Here is an 11181-nt window from a genome sequence, read left to right as displayed (position 1 = left end):
GACCTGGGGGTGTTGGTCGACAGCCGGCTGAACATGAGCCGCCAGTGTGCCCAGGCGGCCAAGAAGGCCAACGGCATCCTGGCCTGTATCAGAAATAGTGTGGCCAGCAGGAGCAGGGAAGTGATAGTGCCCCTGTACTCAGCACTGGTGCGGCCGCCCCTCGAATACTGTGTTCAGTTTTGGGCCCCTCACTACAAGAAGGATGTTGAGATGTTGGAACGTGTCCAGAGAAGGGCAACGAGGCTGGTGAGGGGTCTGGAGAACAAGCCTTATGAGGAGCGGCTGGGGGAGCTGGGGTTGTTTAGCCTGGAGAAAAGGAGGCTGAGGGGGGACCTCATTGCTCTCTACAACTACCTGAAAGGAGGTTGTAGCGAGGTGGGTGTCGGTCTCTTCTCCCAAGTAACTGGCGAAAGGACGAGAGGAAATGGCCTCAAGTTGCGCCAGGGGAGGTTTAGATTGGATGTAAGGAAAAATTTCTTTACTGAAAGAGTAGTTAAACATTGGAACAGGCTGCCCAGGGAAGTGGTTGAGTCACCATCCCTGGAAGTAGTTAAAAAACGGGTAGATGAGGCGCTTAGGGACATGGTTTAGTGGGCATGGTGTTGTTGGGTTGACGGTTGGACTCGATGATCTTGGAGGTCTCTTCCAACCTTAATGATTCTATGATTCTATGACACTGTTATACAGTTCTGTGGAACTATTTTACTCCCATAGAACAAGGAAGGTTCTCTTCCCAAGAAAGAACGATGTGATGTATAGCGGTAGGATTTATTCTTGACAGGACAAGTAATTTTATAACTAAAATCACATAAAATAGTATCAAGAGTTTGACAGTGTAATAAACTACATCTTCTCACTCACCTTTAATGTTAAAAATATAAACATTTTTTTACCTCATCTGTTATCCAATCAAAATGTATTCTCCTTTATCATTGACTTCAAGTGATCTTTCAAAATCATTAGGCCTCTACAAATTTTCTTAGTTCCCTAGATAGAGTAAAATTTATCTAGCATAGAGAATCAGCACAAAGTCTACACAGCAGTTAAATGCAACCTAAGCCATTCTTGAAAGGCATTCTGTTCCTCTACATAACATATTTTTCATCTATAATGATGTATAAACTCTTCTAAGGTTAGATAACATATGACTTACTAAAATTAACCCACTATAGGACCATTATCCTGCTATACTGGAGAGACATTACATTTGAATAAAGGAAATTCAGAGCAAAAGTTTGTTTTCTGAGCATTTCAAAACTTTGGCACTCACATTTGAGTTGTGTCAATTAGACGGCAGTGTAACTCCTCACCGTTAGCTTTAACCAGTTCTTGAAATTCCTCCATAGTTGTGGATAGTTTAGAGTCCATTTTGAACATAACCCAGAACTCTGTAATCCAATATCTATTGCACATTGAAAAAACAGAAACACAAAAATAAAGGTTTTGCTCTAACATCAGTAAGGCTGAAATTTAGATTGTACTGTAGTTGTATTTCTTCTTGACCAACTTCAGGGCAAATCTTGCTTTTAGATGCTTTTGCTAGGCTACCTTGATTTTATCAAAAATCAAAATTGCAAGATTAAAAATGAATTAGAAACTACCTGGCTTAATGCTGTATAGAACTATATTACGTATATGTTTTCAATAACTTCAATATTAAAATTTCTAGTTTCACATTAAATCTAGATAATATGCATGCTAATTTTTCTTCATGAACGTCTAGGTGATTTTATATATTCCTTTAAAACTTGAAATTATTTGGTCTGGACATCAAAAAAATGCACTGTGCTAGTCAGAATTTTATCTATTAACTGAAGAAAAATTTACTAATTAAATATATTTAATATTTTACAGGTGATTCAGTCTCACATGCACAAAATATTTTCAGAGAACTACACTTTTCTATGTTGGGCATTCAAATTGTTTCAGTCATATATTTTATATTTCAAATGCTATATGTGACTTGTCACCCATTGTGGTGGGTTGACCCTGGCCAGCAACTAAGTACCCACCCAGGTGCTTGCTCACTCCTCCCCACCCTGCAGCAGAATGGGGGAGAGAACAGGAAGGGCAAAAGTGAGAAAAATGTGTGGGTCAAGATAAAGACAGTTTAATAACTGAATGAAAGAAAAAAGCCAAACAAACAAACAAGTGATGCAAAGGCAATCACTGACCGTCTCCCAACAAGATGCCCAGGCAGTACCCGAGCAACAGCTATTTTGGAATGACTACCCCCCAAGATTTTATTGCTGAGCATGATGCTGTATGGCATGGAACATCCCTTTGGTCAATTCAGGTCAGCTGTCCTGGCTGCGTCCCCTCCCAACCCCCTGCTCACCCCCAGCCTACTCTCTGGGGGGGTAGAGTGAGAAACAGAAAGTCTTGATGCTGTGTAATCACTGTTCAGCAATAGCTAAAACGTTGGTGTGTTTTAGTCACAAATGCCAAGCACAGCATCATACGGGCTGCTATGAAGAGAGTTAACTCCATCCCAACCAGACCCAGTATACCCGTGCATGTAAAAATCTGTGCTTGTTGGAAAAATGGAAATGCATATTCTTATAGATGCATGTACGTATGAATTTGCCTAGAAGCAAAAATGTTCCCAAATCACATACAATACAAAGCATTCTGACCTAACCAATAATCTGCTTTGAGGTAATAAAATCATCACCATTTAAAACAAATTTTACTTTCCTGTTACTACTTATTTCCCATTTTGTGTAAAAAACAAATATCATATGCTAATCTATTATCAGAGTTGCACCTTTTTTCCCTCTCTTCTGTTATCTCTAAACTAAGATATCGAACTTTATTATACTTAATTAATTAAAAGAAGTGATCCAGGATCATTGCAAGTGACTAAGGAGAATTACCTACCAAATACAATAGAGTTTTGCTTAATATAAAAATAGCTGCAATATCCCACTTCATTTTTTTAATAGACCTATATAATAATGTTAGACACAATGCTACCAATTCCTAAGCACTGTCAATTTTCACTGATGTTTAAGACACAGACTCATACAGACTCAGTTCAAAACTGTGACCTGATAATTCATGCACTGACTTCAATGGATCTGCACAGAGCTGCTTGGGCCTTTTTGTGTAAAGCTGCTAAAGTGGACCTTGAAAAGTTGAAGCAGTATAGCTGTTTCTCTTTTTAATGTCAGCTTAAGATATGCAGAAGCATTCTTACGTATGGCACATGGATAGCTGCAGACTAATAGCTACCAAGCAAGAATACTCTTACCTCACAAAATAGCATATCTTTACACACAGCATGGAAGATTTATTTTCTAAAGCATTAAGATAGGTAGAAAACTGTTAAGGAAAACCACATCGATTCACATACGATACGAAATGTAACATGCTTGATACTTCTCTACCTGTAAACAATAGGTATCATTCTACTGATGGCATATAATATCAGATTAGGGTTTTACACAAGTATATACAAAGTATATCCCAAGATCGTTAACAAAAGCTTGTTGTAAATATGACTACTATGAGTAATACTGATGTAGCTGCCCAAGTACTGAGTAGTGTTAAGTAGTGAAATGATTCTGCTTTCTACATGTTTCTTTGCAACATGCCTCACAATTTCTAATAAAACTCATGCACTTGCACATCTCACTAAAATGTGAAACAGTAATACCAAATTTATCAACTAGTGTTTTTATGAAGAAATCCTTTTCAGTTAATTATGATTCACTGGTGTTTTTCCAAAAAAGGTGCTATTGTCTTTTAGACATAACCAGTTGTATACAATGGTAGATAAAAATGTGAAATGCCTCTCATTGCTAACTATGCAGCAGTTTTCATTTGACTTGCTGTGATAACTGGAAAGAAACACCCATATTTTTAGTCTAGTAGCTCTATGAAACATGTTTTGATAGTGTAGCCAATGTCTTTTGAAGACATGGAAAACCCATTTGGAAAATGTATTATGCATATCTTGATTCTTCTGCTGTAGATTACACACATATTTTCAGTTCTACAAAACATAATTTAATGAAAATACCTTGTGGATCCTCCCACAATCTGATTGAAATTAACTGCAGCCTAAGTCTACCGCAACTGAGGGGACATACCATCCACAATTTAAGCACCCATATTAAGTGCTTAAATTAGGCCAACTATAGACCTAGCGAGGTCTGAATAAGTTCCCAAATATTTTGAAGGGCCCCAAACAGAACGTCTGAAGTTAGCTTACAAGTCATCTTGTAACCATCCAAAATCACTCATGTAATTTAGGGGATGGAAAATGGTGAAACTGGGACACTTGCAAGGTTTTTCAAAATACAAAAGCCCAGACTATCTGATCCATTCAAAACAGCCTTTACCTTTCAATGTCTTTACAGGGAGCTATACACAGAGTCAAAAATCAAGCTTGCAAAATATGCAAATCTGATAAAAGTTTGAATTGCTTCTCTGACTGTAGAAAACGTTACTTCTCAGAAACATGCAAGCAATTACTTTCTTCCATTTTCAAAAAGCGCATGAGCCTAAGTCAAATGCAACACCACACCACAGTTGTGGCTTGGCACACTTGATCTAACTTGGTCAGAGAAGCAGCAGGACAGTCAGAATCTAACACTACAGTAAAGCTCTGTTGTAAATGACGCTGCTTTTAAAAGCCAGTAAGATACAGAGTTTGGGGGAAGAAAGGATTATCTAAATTAAATTGTACCAAAATTGGCTGGAGATTCTTAGCATGTCACGTCTGCTTCCTGTATTGTGCTCATGTAATTAGGAGTAAACATTCTGTAAAGCTAAGTCATCAGGTAATATATTCCATAATTAAAAATTCCTAAGAAAGATTAGTATTGCCAATATGATCTAGTAGCTTCATTGTGAAAAATCTATTGAGCCAGAAACACACATGTATGAGTCCAGGCAGTCACCTCAAAATGGGAACAAATAGGAAGGAAAAGCTTATGATTAATTTCAGTGCACTGTAATTTTGAGTGTGTGAGTGAGAAATAGTATTTGTTGAAAATGTTCATCTCCAGGTGATACAATCAGAATATTTTAAAAAATTTCACTTTTTTTCTTTGCTCTTCTACTTGTATGGAGGACAGAAAGAGAAAGAGATCTGAAACTTAGGCCCAGGTTTACAGTACCTAACTGAGGTGCCTATGTTAATCTAACACCTGCTAGATATTCCCTCCATAGCCAATGGAAGATGATTCATCCTACTTAAAATCTGAATTGGAGTTTCATCACTTTCTCTGTGGATGATAAGCTAAACCAAACAGACAAACAAAAACCCCCAACCCTAAATCAAACAAAAACACACTATATAACCTAAAACTGTAAAGAACAAGTATATTGTTTAACTAGTGGAACAGTAATACACCCATGGATTAAATATCCTCTACTTACCCATTTCAAAGTTGTCAAGTTATCTAATATTACCTTAATAACAGGTGAATATTACAAAGGATATAGATCAATGAGCTTCTGGAGCATGTCTGCAGAGGAGATGATAAACTGATGCATGGCCAGAATTATCTTTAGCAGCTGGTTGTTTTGATATGCATTTCCTTCTAAATCTGAAAAAAAAAGAAAAGGAATATTTGTATTGAAAACTTGATATGCCTTGGTGAACAACTTGCAAGAGGCTTTTTTTGGAATACCGATTCTAATCAGGCCTGTTCACCTATGCTATTTCAAAGATAACAGTAACTTACTAACTTAGGAAGTGCATCATTTTTCTGATGAGAGCTATATAACATCTATATTTCACTACCACGATTTGGAAGACCCTTATAAAAAAAAAAAAAGCAAGCAAAAAAGCAGCTGTTTCTCAAAAGCACTCAAAATATCCAGATAATTATACATAATGATCTCAACCCAGCAATGCACTTAAATGCTTAGCTTTAAGCAGATGAGCATAACCTTTGAAACAAATTAATGAATTGCGCAGCAAAAGAATTCAGTTACTGATCCATACCAGTCAGTCAGTGGCATGACTGAACTTATCAAACAGAATGGTGATACTCTTAAGTGTTTGTGAGGCTTTTTGTACAGCTGACATACATAACACTGAAGTACATGCACAGGTTAGGATCTATACCTAGATATGCATGCAACAAGGTATAACATATCCAGAAGCCCAGAGGTTAACTTATGCATACTCCCGGTGGTGGATCTAAATGTCCTAACACATTTCCTTGAACTATGCGTTACAAGGATTTCACTTGAAGAAGGTTTTTAGATTACATCTATCTTCTGGGTTTTGTGGAGTTTTTTTCCATATTCAGAAAAGATCAAGGACATCAAATGTAGCAGAACATTTAAAAAAGTTTCCATTTCTGTAACAAACCCAGCAGTGAAAGTGTTTGTAAATATTAACAGATGATGTTTTTCTACAGCCTGCCATGAGAGAACCTAAGTAGCTTGAATTGGAAACAGACACCCTTTCAAACACAAAAAAAAAAAATCTACCTTTTTGAATAATTTTAAATACATTGTCCTCTATGAGGATAAATGTAGTTATCACTTAAAATAGCAATAACAGGACCAATATACAGAAGCAATGCACGATAAGGCAAAATGGAAGAGGTAGGTGAAACAGCAGGTTTGCAGCATATGAAATGGCATCTATTACTAGAGGGGGGAAAAAAAAAAAAAATTAAAGTTGCACAACACCAAAAAGGAACATTAAACTTAGCAAAACTTGCAAAACAATATAATCCATGTTAGTCATTGAGCAAGAGTTTCCATGCCCTTCTACAGGAAGGTACCAAATGTGAAGAGAGAACCCCAAAGCCCAGGCCTTTCCTTTTGAACAATACATTGGATCTTTGGTAGAACTAATAAAGCCTGATTACCTCTAGATCCATCTTCTCTATTCCTGACTTCACAATAGTCCTATTCATGCCTTTTATCACTATACTCTCCACTGAAAGTCTTTTCCTTCTCTTCCCCACAACAATGCCATAACTTCTCACTCATGCTTAAAGCTATCAGCTACACGAAAGCAATACATGCTGCGGTTGAATCCAGGCTGACTGGCCAGACAGCAAATCAAATCAAACCAATGCTGGGCTCACACAGCTGCCTCTGCACCTATGTGGGCACTGATCTGGATGTCTCTCTTCTACATGAGCAATTCTTTAAGATTCCTATCTGTCCATCAAATTTAGTTTAAGCTGGCAGACAGGCTGACTCTATTTCACGCAGAGTAGATGTAGTTCAGTGGGAAGGTGACCCAGAATGGCCTAGATCTGTAGTTTACAAATGAAGTTATTGTTTTAGCTGACTGAAGCCCTGAAAGCAAAGGACATGATGGGTATCATATACCTGGTGTGGGTAACTTCATTCTTCTAGCAAAAGCGTACTCAGTTTGCAGGAAACTCAATACAAGAGTCTTGAAATATCTTACTACAGCTAGCCTTTCAGGCAAGACAAGCAGAAAAATCCTGATCAGTAAATTCTGGTAGCGCCTATGTGAACATGCAGCAACCCACTCAGCACTATCAAGCCCAGAATGAGAACTTTATGCATCAGGTGATCTTCAACACTGAGTGTTGAAGTGATTAGTTAATGAGCAACTGAATCTACATTCTGTAGTTACACTTAAATAGTAAGGAGCAATTCTACCTGCAGCGATATGGGTGAGGGGAAAGTCTGTGTGTCCTACGGCCCCATAAATGAGAGCAGTATAGACCCCAAGTAACTAAAAGCTCTTGAGCTGTCTTTTGACTTATACTACAAGTTCTCAGTTTTATATCATGAACCAAAGTTTATGCATTCCTTGTTCATGTTCTCACAAAATTTCACTACCTAAAGAATCTTTCTGGGATATAAACTGCCTAGGTATTACAGCAGGTGCACTGAGGACAAAACAGTGAAGTATTCAGCCAGAGAAGTGGGAAATTTGCAGAGGAAGGCTGGGACATCAGGAATCAATACTGATTCCAGCCTTTAGTATTTGGCATTTTGTACTCTTCCAGCGTCTTCAGGAAGATTAAAATTATTCTAGGGCTTGCATACGGAGGCCTGTATCAATTTTCATCCATTTTACAAAACTTGGTGTTCTGCCAGAGCCTCCATCCAACAGCTCTTGTTTAATCAGAAAAGCAGTTCAATATATGCTTAACTTGGAAGCCAAATGGTTGTGTGCACACATACTATTAAGTATATACAGCTGTAATTAAATCACCAGCTTTTCAGAAGTGCTCAAAATAGATCATCTCCAGCTGACAAAGACAGCAACTAACTCTCTCTCAGAGCAGTTTCTCTTCTGGGTGTATTCCAAAATCCTCTGCCATGACATAGCACAGGTACCATTTGGCACCAGGTTCCAGATTGTATTTCTGTCCTCTAGAAGGTCTCTCTTCCATTTTACAAAGATGTAGAGAAAAACAGTATGTTTTGCCTACTATTAGTGATTAGGTCAACACATTTATGGTATTTTCTTGCATAATAAAAGCACATTTATGCTTCACAACAGCAAGACCTAACTATCTCACAACAGAGGTAGACTTCATTACAACGACATGTAATTATTTTGCACACATTAAAGCAGTACTAAGTTTTATGCTATCCATTCCCTCACCCAACTAAAAGGTTCATCTCCACAAAGAAAAACATTGTATTAGTGAGTGTCTAAAAACCAAAATAAGCAGTCTGCAGCAAAAAACGTTAAGGTTTCCGGTAGAGTTCAGCACTGAACAGTAAGCCTGCATGGAATTGTAGCAGCACACGATTTTACAAACACATGAAGTACCAAATATTTAACGTCATCTTCCTGCCTAATTTTAGAAGGAAGCACTTTTCGAGTGCATACACCATGATATGGTAAATGTTACTAAAAAGAAAAATACTGATTCTGATTCCTCTTCCATTTGTATTTCACAAATTCATAAGTCAAAAAAATCCATGAAGTTCAACCGGTAAAAATGGGCCTTCGGTAAGAAGAGACTCCAGCTGAGTTTCGGTTTCATAACTGTCATTGGGTCTTTCGCATCTCTGACCACTAAGTCAGTTCTTTTTGGAGAGCTAACCTGCTAAACATAGCTATGCGTAAGGAAGAAACAGAAGTTTAGCAAACTGTCTTTGTGCAAATAGTGGAGCCAATAAGAGGGCTTTCCTGACTGTGTTGCAAGAGTACCTCTGAATGCCTCTGCAGCATTCTCCTGAACCTCCAGTATTTTGTTTTAAAAGTTTGAGGCTCATTTTCATTTCCGTTTGTATACCTGTTTCTAACCACACACCCTGCTGAGCAAAAACCCCTAAGTGAATACTAAATAAAGTGGAATGGATGTGTTTCAGTTAGTCGATTTACCTTAAAGAAAACTGCAAAATACTGCATAAGCCTTAGCTTTGTTTCACTGCAGCAAAATACAAATAACCCACTGGTTACATGCTTTTCCTCCTGTGAATGTCCTTATTGTACCAAGATGTTTTAATAAATATTCTCTGAAACAAACAAGGAAGCAGGAGTTGAATATACTTTTCCATTACTTAACTACATAAGTGAAAGCACAAAGACATTTAGGGCTAAATATTTTATTATCTATGTAGTAACACAAAACCACTAAAAACTACAGTTACAAAAGTTCCATTGCATATATGAGACTCAGAACACATGAGGATAAGAACATCCTAATCTAGGCCCATCATCTCCTCTATAGCACGGTCCAATTGGTTGCTCCCTAAATCTAAATCTGTGATTTAGAAGTACCTGAAGTACCACTTGTTCCTAGAATAGCTGAAAGAATCAAAGTACTCAAAAGCCAATAAGCAAGACTTTAAGAGCAAACTGCCTGCTTTTCACCAGGTCCTGATGTTCACAAAGCCTGTAGTAAATATACTTAACAGAGAGTATGTTCCATAGACAAGATCACTGTACTGAGACCTTCCCACTCATGAGTGCAACGCTAAGGCAACAGGAAGAACACCAAGGTTGTCTCAACTGAACTGAATTTCGCAAGAAAGAAAAGTTAGTTTTTCTAGGTCTAAGAGGTCTTTATATCATAAGCATTGTCTTTATTTCATAAGCAGGTTCCAACTCTATCACCTAGTGTACAATGTGAAATGAATCAGAAGTGAATCACAGAGCACTGACATCACGTGATCAGCGACTAAGCTACTAAGAACATGAATAACTTCTTGTAAACTCCCTGAAGTCTTCCAATGATTATCAAAAAGTAGCACCAAAACCAATGCAATGCAAGAAAGCGTCAAACAATTGCCAGGCAGTCTTATTAAGTGCAAAGCTGAAAGTCGTGGGTTGCTATACTGATGTGCTACATAGAATTCTTCAAGATTTCTGCAAAGTGGTTTTTTTTCTGGGGGCTTAAAGAAGATGGTGTGGGGATGGCGTTATAAACGTCTGCAAAGATTATTAAAGCAGCATGTGATTCGAAAACTGGGGGAACTGATGTTCTTAAGGTCTTAAGGTGTCAAAGGCCTTGATGAAACAGAGACATGTATGAAATATGGAGGTACATGTGGGAATACATGTTAGGGTTTAGTGACTTAACTGAAACAGCCATAAGTCAATATCTCTGCCCCACATGCAAGGTGCAGTACTATGAAATAACCTTAGAATGGCTAGAAGCAACCGAAATTGAATGAAATATTTCGTATTTCATAGATGCTTCCTGGAACTTCCCTTCACAAATAGGAAACACACTGTTCCCCATCAGCTTAAAGCTTATGCAACACATAGTAGTCTTCTTACTACAGGCTTATTATTGCCGTGATGGAATTTGGTACCCTGTAACAGAGGTAGTCATTTAACTTCATTAAATTGATCACACTCGGTCAGAATCAGATTCATAAGAAGCCACCATCCTGCTCATCAGTTATGACACTATCATTGAGGGTCAGCAAGCAGATTCAACTTAAACTAGGGTGTTTACTTTTTGAGTTGGAAATAGCCTTTATATTTTTAATGACAGCTGAAAGCTCAGTTGATGGCAGAAATCAGGGCTAGGAACTAATGTACTCTATTCCCCTACTCCAATGCAGAACCGGCTTTCTCAAAGCCAGTATGCTTCAGAACTGGTTTAATTTGTTGTTAAAATTCTGTAGTGATGAGGATTTCATAGCCTCTGTAGGTGACGTATTCCAGCACTTGAGCATCTCCTTCATTAGGGAGTTCTCCTTACTGTCTGATCAAAGACTTCAGGCAACTTGGGCAGCTTAAGCCCATTACGCCTG

At 37.9% G+C, this 11181-nt stretch overlaps 1 protein-coding gene across 1 annotated transcript in view; it reads right to left on the bottom strand.

Moving 5' to 3' along the window:
- Positions 1-11181, bottom strand: part of RASGRP1 (RAS guanyl releasing protein 1 (calcium and DAG-regulated)) — a 50901-nt gene that overhangs the window by 24579 nt on the left and 15141 nt on the right. The window contains exons 4-6 of the mRNA XM_009321009.1: positions 5453-5558; positions 3254-3316; positions 1271-1402 (exon numbers count right to left, since the gene is read on the bottom strand). Of these exons, the coding sequence (XP_009319284.1) occupies positions 1271-1402; positions 3254-3316; positions 5453-5558 (301 nt within the window). The remainder of the gene's footprint in view (positions 1-1270; positions 1403-3253; positions 3317-5452; positions 5559-11181) is intronic.

This window comes from Pygoscelis adeliae, unplaced genomic scaffold (assembly GCF_000699105.1).
Source record: "Pygoscelis adeliae isolate BGI_AS28 unplaced genomic scaffold, ASM69910v1 Scaffold3, whole genome shotgun sequence".
Lineage (NCBI taxonomy): Eukaryota > Metazoa > Chordata > Aves > Sphenisciformes > Spheniscidae > Pygoscelis > Pygoscelis adeliae.
This window is presented reverse-complemented; position numbering and strand designations above follow the sequence as displayed.